At 41.7% G+C, this 15,985-nt stretch overlaps 1 protein-coding gene across 1 annotated transcript; it reads left to right on the forward strand.

Annotated features, from left to right (window-relative positions):
• Positions 1–14,374: 14,374 nt before the first annotated feature.
• Positions 14,375–15,013, forward strand: LOC141614153 (uncharacterized). The gene is made up of 2 exons (XM_074432908.1): positions 14,375–14,893; positions 14,999–15,013. Exons 1-2 carry the CDS (start codon positions 14,375–14,377, stop codon positions 15,011–15,013), a joined length of 534 nt encoding a protein of 177 aa, XP_074289009.1.
• Positions 15,014–15,985: the final 972 nt, after the last annotated feature.

Consider the following 15,985-nt stretch of genomic DNA (forward strand, 5'->3'; position numbering starts at 1 on the left):
ATAAGTAGCTTGCCAAAATTTCAGGTCAAGTCTATATGTCCAGCTAAATTTTAACATTAACTCGTAGATATGAAAATGACAATGTTAAAGATATTAATTTATGCAAGGCTTAAGCAAAAGGACAAATTATAGTGCAATTTCATCATTGAAATCTACCGTTCCGACTCGACCTATATGCCAAAGTAAACATGAAATTTTTTTGAATTTTTTGAATTTTTTTATTTTTATGAGATTTTGAATTATTTTTTTAAAAATAAAATAAACAACAATGAATACAGAAATTAAACGTGATAACAGAAATGCAATAAAAACAACATGCAGACACAGATATTGATGCATAACCTCCCTAAACCAAACCGTACAATGCCACCATTCTACTCAAAAATAGGGAAAGGAAATGCAAACTAAAAAGGAGAGAGTAGAGATGCGGAAAAACTCACAAGATTATGCGAATAGGGACCTCCCCAAACCGACCATAAACATGGGATGTCACGTGTAGCTTAGTAGCATCGTCATAGGAAGCGAATCAAGTCAAAAGCACTCGATCGAGGTAACAGAATAATCGATCGAGTGACTTGGGCATCCAAAACACTTCGATCGAGGAAGTAGGGCTCTCGATCGAAAGATCCTCTTTGGCAGGCACTCGATCGAGAAGAAGTTGTACTCGATCGAGTGAAATCAGCTGCAAAAGAGTTCGATCGAGTATATAAAGTACTCGATCGAGCCATCCATAATAGACTCCTGCAAAGACGCAACAAAACAGCCCGCTAAACTAACAAAACAAGCATAACTGATCCAGTCTATGGTATGACAACCAATTATTACAACGCAATTGAAATGTTTAACAAAACAACTAAAAATAAATATCTGGGCTGCCTCCCGGGTAGCGCTAGTTTCAGACAGGTCCCAGCTCGACCTTCTTTTCTTCAAAGAGCCTCTCTAATATAGCCTGGTCAAAACAGCTCAGAGCACGCAGCAACCGATCAAATAGCTGCGCATGTGCTACACAAAACTATATGTAGCACCATAGTATAACAACAACATAGGAAAATAGCATGTTCAATCGTTTAAGCCTAACAAATTTCCTATGATAGCTCCCAAATTTGTCCAAAAAATAAAGGAGCTCAGGAGCACTTAAAAATAAATTAAGGTACCGTTTCAGCCTAACGAATTTTGGATGACAAGAATGGTGAAAAATCGTTAAATTGTTTGTCCAGCCGGGAGGGGGTAGAGCATCAAAAGAAAAAGCAGGAATCATATGAGATAGCGTACTATTAATATCAACAATAATAAAATTGTCGTTAACTACCTTGGTTTGGTTACTCTCAATGACGGAATCATTGACAAAGGAATTTATTACCTCTTCCGTACTAGGAGCAATCACTGACTCAGCTGTCTTCTCGTTACCCTCCTCTGTGGGTTTTGTCCCATATATCGCAGCCTCTAGCGCGTCCAGCTCGGAATTGAAAAGGGGTGATTCACCGTAGCCATTATCTTCGTCCAAATCGTTATCCAAAACGGAACCAAGTGACAAATCAATGCTCTCCATGGCCAAAATGGTTGATCGAGTAGAGATAATACTCGATCGAGAGCTTTCCTCTTGAATTTTGCTCGATCGAACAAAAGAATCTGCTCGATCGAGAACTTCCTCATAAAAGCTGTTCGATCGAATGGTATTTTCTGTTCGATCGAACATTTCCTCAGACATACACTCGATCGAACACAATAATCAGTTCGATCGAGCATTTGTTGTTGTACGGTGCAGAAATGCTCGTGTGAAGCTTCGTTTTCTGATAAACCGTCATACTCCGAGTCATATAGATCATCAATACCAATAGGCAACTCGGGTCCTTCATGGGAAAGACTACTCTATGCATGCCTAAAGTTCGTCTCAGTAGCTAACTGAGCTATTTCAGACTCGAGCTCATTATTCTGAGCATAATTAAATCTATCATGCTCCTGCAATTGGAGTGCAAGCGCCTTGACCAAAGATTTCAGCTCAGCAATCTCTTCTTTCTGTTTATCAGGAGAAGGAGCTTGTTTTACGGTGGCCAGACAAATGAAGGCTTTTGATAGCCTCGTTTATAAGGTAGATGTGGCAGCGCAATTGTAAAAGGTTGATTAGCTTTTCTATGCTGCTTGAACGCATAGAGCTCGTCGTTTCCCGCTAAGCAAACAACTGCATTGTGCCCAGCAGCACCACATCTCCCACAGTAAACCACCTGCTGCGCCATAGAGTGGAACATAGGTGGAAGGTCAAAGGTGCTCAAGCCTTCCCTTTGACGATCTTTTACCTAGAACTGTCCAGGTAGGACCTGTAGGACATATCAAAACAGCAGTAAAGAAAAAGATAAGAACAGCCTCAAGGGATAAATCCCTTAAGGCTAAAGACAGACAGAAATAAATAAGCAAATAAAGTAGTTGCCTTCCCCGGCAACGGCGCCAAAGTTTGATACCGTCGTCAGGTTTCAATACTAAATACCTAAGTACAACTAACAGAAGTCAGCGGTAAGTAGGGTCGATCTCCACAGGGAGGCGGTTACTATCTACTTGTTAATTCTAGTCTGTCTAGGTCACGATCGGGGGTTTGATTTAAATAACTAAACTAAAGGAGGTTAAGGCAAGAGGAAAGATTAAAAGAAATTAATAAGAGGGAAAGAAAACTAGGATTGTCGGGTCATCAATAAATGTCAGTTAATTGCAGCTAAGGTCACAGATCAGTCAATGTGTCGGTCTAAGGTGCAACAAATATCTCCTTTCGGTCTCAATTCGCCCTAAAATACTATTAGCTTAGCTTCCGCCCTCACTAAAGCATCCTATTGTTCACTGCGGGTCTCACCCCTTCAAACCTTCCGGTCTAGGTTAAGGTTTACCAAAATTAATTAAGCTAAATGCATGGATTCAAATAGCTAGATACAATTAATAGCAATGATTAACAACATAGACTTAACAACAACGAACGATCTATAAACCTAATTAGCAATTAACAACGATTCATCGACTCCCCTAAATCCTAGCAGGGAAATTAGCTAGACATAGTAAATAAAATAAAAGCAGAAGATGAAGAAGTAAATAACATTGTAAAATAAAGAGAGAATAGAGAAAAAATTACTAAATAAGATCCGGAAGAAAAGAAGTGTTCAACATAGAGAAAGGGAAAAGATTAATGTATGAGGTGGTGTAAGTGATACCCTAAGTCGTCTAACGTCTTTCCTATTTATAGGAAAGACAATTATTTAACCTAGAAATGAATTAAAACTGAAAAAGCCCGAGCCCAATAGATAACTACTCGATCGAGCCATTTAGAACTACTCGATCAAAGAGAATCATAGCGAAACTTCTCGATCGAGTAAACAGACCACTCGATCGAGGAACTCTAAATATGCACATATCGATCGAACATAAATGTTACTCGATCGAAGACTTATTCTATCCAAAACTACTCGATCGACCACAAAAGCTGTCGATCGAATGACTTGGACTCAACCAGCTACTTGTTTTGTTGATTTCACATCGACTTATTTATTTAGCTTCCAAAATGACTTCACGCATCCCATAACAACGGTATTTCCGCTCCAAATCCACTCATCCTCCAAAAGCATGCAAAACGGACGATAAAAGGCTTGATTTCACCACTTTCAGGTCCATTCCTGCAAATAAAGCAAAACAAACCAAAGTAGAATATTCGGGGCATTTAGTAGCATAAAACTATGAGGATAACATAGAAATAAGTGCATAAAGAGGCCTAAAAAGACTATATAAAATACACGTATCAGGACCTGTTAGAAGCTTTGATAGCTCTTGATGATTTTGCAGAGGATGTACAAGTTGACTACAGGACAATGAAAGATGCTCTAAAAGTTAAGGAGTTCACTATTAAGAAAGGTGAGTCAGTAAACGCCATTATGGAAACCTCTTATGCTGTTGAGGTAAAGATACTAGAGCTTAAACCTCTTCCTTCTCATCTTAAATATGTGTTCTTAAATGATTCTGAGCAATATCCTGTTATTGTTAATGCTAAACTTGATGATAACCAACTTTCTGCTTTGTTGGTCATTCTTAAGAAAAACAAGAAAGCTCTAGGATACAGTTTAGATGACCTTAAGGGCATCAATCCTCACATTTGTATGCACAGAATTGTGCTAAAGGAAGGACATCAACCTTGCCAGTAGGGTTAGTGAAAGTTGAATCCGAAGATGCAGGATGTTATTATGGCAGAGGTGATGAAACTACTTGATGCAGGTATTATTTACATCGTTGGAAACTACAAGTGGGTAAGTCCAGTTCAGGTAGTCCCAAAGAAAGCAGGGACTACGGTGGTGAAAAATGAGAAAAATGAACTAATACCAACTAGAGTAGTAACAGGTTGGCGGATGTGCATTGACTACAGACAATTAAATGCCGCCACCAAGAAAGATCACTTCCCCCTTCCTTTTATTGATAAGATGGTAGAGAGATTAGCCTCACATAAATTTTTCTGTTACTTAGATGGATATTCAGGTTTATTTCAGATCCCAATCCATCCTGACGATCAGGAAAATACTACTTTTCCTTGCCCGCATGGCGTTTTTGCTTATCGCAGAATGCCATTTGGATTGTGTAATACCCCAGCTACCTTTACGAGGTTTATGATGGGGATATTTTCTGAGTATATAGAGTCTATTATGGAGGTATTTATGGACGATTTCAGCGTCTATGGTAATGATTTTGATGATTGTTTGTCTAACCTTGAGAAAGTTTTACAGCGATGCATTGAAGTTAATTTAAGGCTAAATTTGGAGAAGTGCGATTTTATGGTCAATGAGGGCATCGTCCTTGGGCACTTAGTGTCTGATAAGGGTATTTAGGTTGATAAAGCAAAGGTGCAAGTGATTGAGTAATTACCTCCTCCCGTTAATGTTAAGGGAGTTAGGAGCTTCCTTGGTCATGCTGGCTTTTACCGCCGGTTCATTAAGGACTTTTCTAAAATTTCTAAAACACTTACACAATTGCTACTTAAGGATACTCCATTTAATTTTACTAATGAATGTCTTACTGCTTTTAACAGGTTGAAGCAGGCCTTAATTACAACACCGATAATTCAGCCTTCAGAATGGGAGCCGCCCTTTGAGATTATATGCGACGCTAGTGACTATGCAATTGGCGCGGTGCTAGGCCAGCGGAAAGACAAAGCTTTGAGTGCTATTTACTATGAGAGCCGAACTTTGGATGAGGCTCAGGTGAAATATGCAACAACAGAGAAGGAGCTGTTAGTTGTGGTATGTGCGTTGGAGAAATTCAGGTCCTACTTATTAGGCTCGAAAGTTACTGTATTTTCTGACCATGCAGCGCCGAGGTACCTATTTGCTAAAAAAGAAGCCAAGCTAAGACTATTGCGATGGATACTCCTTCTTCAGGAGTTTGATTTAGAGATTAAAGATAAGAAGACGCTGAGAATTTGGTAGCTGATCATTTATCACGCCTACCATTGCAAGAAGGGGGAGATTCTTTACCTATTGATGACTCCTTTCCTGATGATATTTTGTTGGCTATTTCTAATGCTGAAACTCCTTTGTATGCTGATTATGCTAATTTTATTGTAGGTGATTTATTACCTCCTGACTTGTCATATCAGCAGAGGAAGCAGTTCCTTCATGACGTGAAGTAGTACTTCTGGGATGATCCTTATCTATTTAAGGAATGTGCTGATGGTCTTTACAGACGGTGTATACCGCAGTGGGAGAGTAAAGATATCCTAGAAGCATGCCATTCTTCCTCCTATGGTGGTCACCACAGTCCCTCTAGGACCGTGGCTAAGATACTTCAGTCTGGTTTTTATTGGCCATCCATGTTTAAAGATGCTAAGGATTTTGTTGTAGCTTGTGATGCGTGTCAGCGGACAGGAAATATTTCAAGGACACACGAGATGCCTCAGGTTGGCATTTTAGAGGTTGGAATTTTCGATGTCTGGGGCATCGACTTCCAAGGACCATTCCCGTCTAGTAAAGGCAATAAGTGTATTTTGGTAGTTATGGACTACGTGTCCAAATGTATGCAGCGGACTATGAAAAAGACACGAACTCTACTTGCGTCCACTTCCGTCTGTTCAACTGTGAATTTAGAATAACCTTAGCTGAGTTTGGCGCTTACTTAGGCTAACACAGTGAGGGACCACACACGGCCCATCGGAAGTTAGTTGACTCCATATGGGGCACCATAGCTGACCACTTTGAGGGTAGGAAGAGGGGGAAATTTGTTCATCACCCACCTATCCGTGTCTAGCTCCGCCTTATAGGCGGTACTATTTTCGCTAGGAAAGAGTCCAACAATGTGAATTCTGGAGAGTTTTCTATTTTAGCAGACTATCTAAACATTGATAGTGGAACTCATTTTGTTCTTAATATTGCTTATCTCGTTGCTCAGCGATTTACTAATGTCGCAATCAGAGCTTTGTTTTCCATTCACTGCGGGGGGTTGGTTACACAAATCGTCCGCCGCCTCTTTCCTGACTTTCTTCGGGGCATGAGGCCCGTTGGACATGCGGATCCGGACATTGATAGCTTGTGTCTTTTTACTGTGTCATACATGAAGCAATTACAATGGCTAACTGATAACAACGCGTGAAAGATCTCCACGTATTTGTCAATCCCTTTACCTTGTGACACTCTCCCACCTCTTATTCCTATGGCCCATATTAGGAATAAAGCAGCCCGACCTCCTTGTCCCTGTTAGTATTTTAGACCAATTAAGACTTTCTTAAAGAAAATAAAATTACATGTTAATTTTATTTAGTGATCTAAAATCTACATGCATGCAAAAATTAATAGGTAGAAATGTCCTTACATTGAGAAAATGGGAAATTTGGGTACTACAAAGGTCTCCTACCTTTGTAGTTCTTGAGCTATAAAAATGGATGAATGATCCTCCAAAACCCAATCACCAAATTAGGTGATCTCCTAAGGTGAGCACCCAAGACTTAACCCAAAATACTACTAATGTTACTAACTAGATAATATTAGTAGTAAACCTTATATTATGTATATATTATTACTATTAATAATACTTGATGTGTAATATATATATATATTTGAATTTATTTGATTGATTTATGATCAACTTTTGATCAATTTTTGATGAAGAAAAATGGACAAAATAAGATCCTATTTTCTTCACCAAAAACCGGCCAAGTGAAGAGTATAAGGAGAATTTTTTTTTTCTTTAAATTTTCATCAAATGAATCATGCGAATAGTTGGGTATATATAGGCAAATTTAAGAGACAATCCATAGTGGAGAATGACAACAACATGGGCACTTGTTGTGCCCACAAAAAACCGGTCCACTAGGGCCTTATAAGGTCCATTTCGATTTTTGACATTTACCCCACAAATGCTTCTAAGTCTTATATTTTGTAATACCTCGTATTTATTTAAGTATAGCTAGACCGAATAAAGAACCCACTCGGCCGAGTGCAGATGCACTCGACCGAGTGGAGGACCGAGTACTCCAATACAGTAGGCTGGAATGCCTGAAAAGTCGATCACTCGACCGAATGACCATCCACTCGATCGAGTGGCCTTCCACTCGATCGAGTAATGGTCGAGTGAGTTTTATACGGGAATGTTTGGTGAGTTGTCGCTTTCATAACCCTATCATTTCAGATTTCCTACACCAAAACCCCTCTCAAACACTATTCACCACTCTCTAAACTTCACCAACTTGTCTCTAAACTCTCCACCATCAAATCCTCTCAAGAACCCAAATTTCTCTAAAGGATATTCTTGCCTCTTTAGCCTTTCTTCTTTGTTGTAAGTAGATCTACACTTCCTCTTCTCCTCTATTTTGTTTTAATAACTCTATTTAGTTAGTAGATTAATCCTTACTTAATTATGTTGTAAGAATTCAAGGGGTTAAGTTAGTATGTTGTTATTGTAGATTGTAGTGTTAATTATAATAACTAATATATGTAGGAAGCTTCATTGAGGATCATTTCTAGGGATTAGCTTGTGGAATTGTGAAGATAAGCTCAAGGTAGGGTTTCCCTACTTAGCTATGGTGTTATGAGTGTTTAATTGTGCATTTGATACCATTAATTACATTTATCTCATAATAGTTGCATTATAACATGTTTTGGATAATTAGGGTTTGATACATATTGTGGTCTCATTATGATTTTGGGAAGAATGAATATGGTGAATGAATCTAGTATTAATTATCTTGCACTGTAACATTTTATTAAGCAATTGAAAGAAGAGAAAATGAATTAATGAAGTTATGAGCATGAATTGGTTGTTGTATGAATTTAATGGCATGCTTGTTTGATTAATTGTTCTTGTTGTTGGTGAATTATTGACATTGGAGATTGTTGGGGGATGTTAATGATGGTTTTGCAGACGGAAGGTGGTTGAGAAACCGTCTTCCGCTCAATTCTTCCTTGGAGCTTCCTACTCCAAGGGAATGTGCACATTAGTACTTGGGTTATGGAGGGACTCATGCGGTGAGGCATGTGGTCTGGCAGGGGACTCGAGTCGCACTCGGGCCCGATACCACAGACGTGTTCCGAGTACCTTAGTGGTTTTGGTAACGTCGTGGGCGTGTCCCGGTCACGGTTGGAGGAGATGAGTTTGGTGGATACTTGTCATGTTTACATACCTCATTAAATTAGTAAGTTAGTTGCATCTCTTGTTTATTATTGAACATTCATATCATTGGCTAACACTTGGGTTTGAATGTCTGTGATGAACCATATGGTGATTTCCGCCCATATTGGGAGCGGTGTCGACAGGTGCACATGTTGGAGTAGCGGGCTTGGGAGCGGTCTACCTCGTTGTCCCCGCTTGTTCTTATTTAGCTTTTGACATTTAAACTCCTTTCGATTTGTTTGCATAATTGGGATGATTTTCATATCCCTTAACTTATGGTCACTTGACTTTACAAATTAACTATTTATGTTATCTAAAGTACTTCTTTACATGTTGTTCGCACTACACTCTTGGGAAACCAAGGTATGTGACACCTCCATGTGATGGGAATTGCCTAGAGGAAGGGTCCCGACATATGGGGTGTTACAAAGTGGTATCAGAGCGACGGTTTGGAGCCTAACCAATGAACTAATAAACTAGGGTGAGTCAATTTAAAATGAACCCGGTTTGAGTTTTAGAGGTTTTGTGACAAGCTTGGGAGACTTCTCAAGGTTGAGTACTTACCCTCTTAACTTGAGTCGGTCACTACGCGTGGGTAATGGGACGTGTTTGGTGTATATGATTGTTGCATACTTCTTGCTTGATGTTGTGGAATTTGGTATGCTTGGGGATGTCTTACATGGTAATGTGCTCAATAATGGTAGACTTTTGAGAAAGATAGGTGGAATGTATAAGAGTAAGTATACGTGTTAAGTGCCGTCATACGTGTGTCATATTTTGTGTATATGTCTATATTCTCTCCCGTTCTTGCATATAGGAACATGTGAATAGGGTTATATGTGGACTTGTGTGAGTAGAATGGGTAAATAACCCTTATGTAGTGTACTCGGCCAAGTGAAGAGAGGAACTCGGACGACTAGATAGGACTCGAACGAGTGCCCCTCCCACTCGACCGAGTGGACACCATTCCAGAATCAAAAGAGCCCCTGTAAGTTGCCACACTCGGCCGAGTGAAGGTCTCAATCGATCGAGTGTGTCCTACTCGACTGAGTAATATGGCTACTCGACCGAGTGGATTGTGAGAGAATTCTGGAAATATTCTGATTATTGTGGGACTCAACCGAGTGAAAGATTCACTCGACTGAGTGTATCGCACTCGACTGAGCTGTGAGACCACTCGATCAAGTGAACCCCTGGGGATTTTGGGAAACCTTCTGATTGTTGAGACAGTCGACCGAGTGGGACACCACTCGACCGAGTGGGCTCACCACTCGACCAAGTGACTTATTTCACTAGACCGAGTGGACCTGTATAGTGGTCAATACCCATTGGCTCGTGTTTTGAGGCATGTATTGACGTTTTTTATACTTATTGAAGAGACATTATGCCAAGATCCCTTGCAAGAACTCCCTCCCCTCTGCCTCGCGTGTCCGAGGAGGAAATGGAGCGGCTCATTGCTCAAAATGAGGCCCTCACCGAAGCGCTTAGGAATGTCACCCGAGAGAGAGATGCGGCAATTGATGCCTCGGCCGTAAGCACCGCCATCTCACGCCACCTCCCCACCAAGTACCTTAGGGTGGGGGAGCCATGCCTTTTTAGCAATTGGGTGAGAGAGATGGAGAACGTGTTCGAGGTAGTGAGGTGCCCGGAAGAGCTTAACGTGGAGCAAGCCGCCTTCTACTTGGGAGGACTTGCGGGAGGTTGGTGGGACAAGGAGCGGGAAACTATGATGAACTTATATGAAGAGAGGGGCGAAGCCGCCATCCCTTGGGCCGATTTCAAGATGGAGATGAGGAATGAGTTCAGCACCGAGCACGTGAGGTGCAAGCTTCGAGCGGAATTCGACCTATTCATTATGACTGATCCTATGACCGTGCAAGACTACTACATCCGCTTTTGTGAGCTCGCTACTTACGTGGAGGACTTTCACCTTAACCAATATCATTTGACTCTCAAGTTTGAGAGAGGTTTGACTGTCAAGCTTTTGGAGAAGCTCCCACCCGGAGATTTGTCTAGTGTGAAAGAAGTCTATGCCAGGGCCGGTACCGCGGAGAGGCTACTTGGTTTCACCAAAGATGCTAAAGAGAGGTCCGGGGAGAAAAGGAGGAATGAAGGTGAAGGGGGATATCAACCCAAGAAGATTACTTTTAACCAATCCAAGTCGTACTCGGGAGGAGCACAAGGAAATAGCTTTGGTGGGACAAGGAACTATGGGAATAGGGTCGCTAGTGAAGGAGGAGGGTTAAGGTGCTATAATTGTGGTGGCCTCGGTCACAAAAGGGTGGAATGCACTAGTTCTCAAAAGGGACATAACTAGAGATTTGGACAAGGAAACTCTTAACACATCCCTTCCCAAAGTGGGGTAAGCAACCGGAACTCGGGGGCTTGGAGTAACCCAAGGAATGCAAATCCCACCTTCAATGGCAGAAACAATCGAGGGAACTTCAACCGGGGAACCTCATCAAGGGCAACAAGCTATGCGGAGGGCAATACTTCCGGGAATAGGCCAACTCAATTGGCTAACACGGTCCAAGGAGGCCCCAAGACTAGTGGCAAGCTCTTTGCCATGGACAAGAGAAGTGACGAGGAAGACGCCCACGTTGTATCCGGTACATTTCTTGTTAACTCTCACCCATGCTTTATTTTATTTGACTCGGGGGCCACACATTCCTTCGTGTCTAGGAGCTGTGTACCGACCTTAAGATTAAGAGAGGGCGAACTAGCCAAGGATGACGTGACCTTACCTTCGGGGGAGTCTATTACATGTTTTAAGGATTTACAAAGAAGTACCCGTCTTAATTCATAAAACAAATTTCCCGGTAGATCTTTTAGAATTTTCTTTGGAGGGGTTTGAGATAATTCTAGGCTTGGATTGGTTAAGTTGACACAAAGCCAACATAGATTGCTACGAAAATAAGATTTCTTTGAAAGGACCTAAGGGTACTAGGGTGTCATACAAAGGTTACCTAGTTAAGCCTAAGGTAAAACTAGTTTCGGTGATGACCCTAAAGCCTTGCCTAAAGAAGAAGTACCCAATGATCTTATGCCACGTGTGGGATACTAGTGTTGAGAGGCCTCAATCTAGGGATATACCGGTGGTGGGGGAATTTGAGGATGTATTTCCAGAGGAATTGCCCGGATTACCTCCACCGAGAGAAGTGGAGTTCAGAGTAGACTTGAAACCGGGTGCGGGACCGATTTCTAAGGCCCCGTACCGGATGAATCCAAAGGAGCTAGAGGAATTGAAGAAACAACTTTGGGAATTGGTGGACAAGGGTTACATTAGACTGAGTGTTTCACCATGGGGAGAACCGATTCAATTTGTAAAGAAGAAGGATGGAACGTTGAGATTGTGCATTGATTATAGGGAGTTGAACAATGTTACCGTCAAAAACAAATACCCTCTACCAAGGATTGATGACTTGTTTGACCAACTTAGTGGAGCCGAAGTGTTTTCAAAGATTGACCTACGTTCGGGCTATCACCAATTGAAGATCAAAGATGAGGACATCCCAAAGACCACTATTAGATCAAGATATGGAAATTATGAGTTTGTGGTAATGTCGTTTGGACTAACAAGTGCACCGGCCGCTTTCATGGATCTTATGAATAGAGTGTTTAGTCCATACATGGACAAGTTCGTGGTGGTATTCATAGACGATATCTTGGTCTACTCCAAGACCAAAGAAGAGCATGAGGAGCACCTAAGGATAGTATTGCAACCTTGAGGGAGCACCAATTTTATGCAAAGCTTAGTAAGTGTGAGTTTTGGCTAGAGAAAGTGGCTTTCTTTGGCCATATCATACCAAAAGAAGGCGTTGTCGTGGATCCCACCAAGATTGAGGTCGTGTCTAGGTGGGTAGCACCCAAGAATGTGGCGGAGGTTAGAAGCATCTTAGGTCTAGCCGGGTACCATCGTCGGTTTGTGAAAGACTTCTTTAAGATCGCAAGACCTTTGACATCGCTAATGTAGAAGGAAAGCCATTTCAAGTGGGACGGGAGTTGTGAGACGGCCTTCTTAACTCTAAAGGAGCACATAACCACGGCCCCGGTTTTAGCCTTGCCGGAAGGAAGTGAGAATTTGAAGTTTACACCGATGCATCAAAGAATGGCTTAGGGTGCGTACTTATGCAAGATGGTAGGGTCATAGCCTATGCATCAAGACAATTGAAGACTCATGAGGACAATTACCTGACTCACGACTTAGATCATTAGGAGCCATTGTTTTGGAATTGAAGATTTAGAGGCATTACTTGTATGGAACAACCTTTAAGGTGTTTTCCGATCACAAAAGTTTGAAGTACATCTAGACCCAAAAGGAGTTGAATGTGAGGCAAATGAGATGGATTGAGCTAATTGGGGACTATGATATGGAAATACTCTATCATGAAGGGAAGGCTAACGTGGTGGCCAATGCCTTGAGTAGGAAGTCGGTGCACTCCTTGTGTACCGCCTTGTCCATGGTAAGATTAAAGAAAGAAGTAAGGAAATGGGCATTCATATGATAAGGAAGGGGGAATCAATTGGATACTTAACTCTAGAACCCGAGTTGTATGAGGAAATTCGGGAAAGAGAAGCAAGTGATGTGAAGATCCAAGAATGGAAAGGATTATTAGACAAAGGGGAGCCTTCTAGGTTTGAGTTATATATGGATGGGAGCCTTAGATTCAAAGGGAGATGGTGCATGCCAAGTGATGAAGAACTTAAGAAGAAGATAATGAATGAAGCTCATAATACACCATACTCGGTACACCTGGGTGGTGACAAGCTATATAAAGACCTCAAGAAGCCCTTTTGGTGACAAAATATGAAGAAGGAAGTGGCGGAATTTGTGGCAAGGTGTATGACTTGCCAAAGAGTAAAGAGGGAGCACAAGAGACCGCAAGGAAAGGTGCAACCTTTGGATGTGTCGGAATGGAAATGGTAGTCAATCTCCATGGACTTTATAGTGCGCTTACCAAGGACTCAAAAGGGAACAATATGATTTGGGTTATCGTGGATAGACTAACCAAGTCGGCTCACTTCATTCCAATGAAGGATACTTGGAGCAAGGTAGAATTAGCTAATGCATATTGCAAGTATGTGTTCAAGCTTCATGGGTTCCCGAAGGACATTGTTTCAGATCGAGATTCGCGGCTCATCACAAGGTTTGGCAAGAGTATAACAACCCAACCCACCACCGTCGTAACACAACCCTAATTTGTTGGGATTTGTACCTTTGGGCCATTATTTGTCCTCACTTAAGCCCAAAAGCACAAGGCCTTGTTAGTAAGTGGTGAGTGGAATCCTTTATATCACAAGCTACTCAATTTCCCAATGTGGGACAAATCTCCTCTCAAACTCTTGGGGTGTTACAAACTCCCCCACTCAAAGAACACAACGTCCTCGTTGTGCCTGCAGCCAAGCCCAGGGTCCTCCCCTGCGAGGTGGGTGACCCGAGTACTCCTGGCCACAGGCTCACCACACGGACGCAGGCTCACCCCACTCAAATGAGCACGGCCTTCCATCCCGCGATGGACGGAAAAACGGAAAGGACAATTCAAACGTTGGAGGACATGTGAGGGCTTTTGTTCTAGAATTTGGAGGTTCATGGGAAGAAAGGTTACACTTGATCGAATTTTACTACAACAATAGTTATCATGCTAGCATTGGTATGGCCCCATTTGAGGCTTTATATAGGAGGAAATGCCGAAGTCCGATATGTTGGGACGATAGCACCGAAGCCGTGATATTAGGGCCTCAAATGATCCAAGACATGGTTGATCAAGTCCGTCTAATCCGTGAGAAGATTAGAGCCGCACAAGATAGGCAAAAGAGCTACGCCGACTTGAGGAGGAGTGACATAGAATTTGCGGTAGGAGACAAGGTACTACTCAAGGTTTCCCCCATGAGAAGAGTCATGAGATTTGGAAAAAGGGGCAAGATGTGCCAAAAGTTCATTGGCTCCTATGAAATCTTCGATAGAGTCGGGGAAGTCGCTTATCTCTTAACACTTCCATCAGCCTTGGACCGAGTTCACAATGTATTCCATGTGTCTCAATTGCGCAAGTACATAAGTGATCACTATCACGTGCTTGAAGCGGAGATGGTTGAACTTGATGATGCCCTAACATATGTGGAAACACCCAAAGAAATCCTAGACCGAAAGGTTAGGAAGACAAGACATGGTGATACAACCTTGGTGAAATTGTTGTGGTCCAATCATCTTATGGAGGAGGCCACTTGGGAGGCCGAGGAGAACATCAAGGAGCAATACCCTCACTTTTTCGAGCAGGTATGATTCGGTTACGAGGTTGTAACCATGTTTCTAGAGAGGTAGGGCGTACTACGCAAGTACCTTAAATAGAGTTTTCTTTCTTTTCTCTTTTCGTATATGTAGATAACCGCCACCTAATGTCACCTTTGAGTCAACCCTAGTCTTATATTTACTCCGACTCGCCATAGTGCACCTTGGGGGGGGGGGGGGGGGGGGGGTATATTCCATACCTAGTGTCGGGAGTGAACTTCGGGGACGAAGTTCTTTTAAGGGGGGGTAGATTGTAATACCTCGTATTTATTTAAGTATAGCTAGACCGAATAAAGAATCCACTCGGCCGAGTGCAGATCCACTCGACCGAGTGGAGGACTGAGTACTCCAATACAGTAGGCTGAAAAGCCTGGAAAGTCGGTCACTCGACCGAGTGACCAACCACTCAACCGAGTGGAGCCTCCACTCGATCGAGTGGCCTTCCACTCGACCGAGTTCCAGTCGAGTGAGTTTTATACGGCAAATGTTTGGTGAGATGTCGCTTTCATGACCCTATCATTTCAGATTTCATACACCAAAACCCCTCTCAAACACTATTCACCACTCTCTAAACTTCACCAAGTTCTCTCTAAACTCTCCACCATCAAATCCTCTCAAGAACCCTAATTTCTCTAAAGGAGATTCTTGGCTCCTTAGTCTTTCTTCTTTGTTGTAAGTAGATCTACACTTCCTCTTCTCCTCTATTATGTTTTAATAACTCTATTTAGTTAGTAGGTTAATCCTTACTTAATAATGTTGTAAGAATTGAAAGGATTAAGTTAGTATGTTGTTATACTAGATCGTAGTGTTAATTATAATAACTAATATGTCTAGGAAGCTTCATTGAGGAGCATTTCTAGGGATTAGCTTGTGGAATTATGAAGATAAACTCAAGGTAGGGTTTCCCTAATTAGCTATGGTGTTATGAGTGTTTAATTGTGCATTTGATACCATTAATTACATTTATCTCATAGTAGTTGCATTATAACATGTTTTGGATAATTAGAGTTTGATACATATTGTGGTCTCATGATGATTTTGGGAAGAAAGAGTATGGTGAATGAATCTAGTTTTAATTAT

This window comes from Silene latifolia, chromosome 11, assembly GCF_048544455.1.
Source record: "Silene latifolia isolate original U9 population chromosome 11, ASM4854445v1, whole genome shotgun sequence".
NCBI lineage: Eukaryota > Viridiplantae > Streptophyta > Magnoliopsida > Caryophyllales > Caryophyllaceae > Silene > Silene latifolia.

Bases quoted from the DNA above. Each gene is read 5' to 3' on its own strand.
- LOC141614153 (XM_074432908.1), top strand. From the start codon at position 14,375: ATGGTTGATCAAGTCCGTCTAATCCGTGAGAAGATTAGAGCCGCACAA.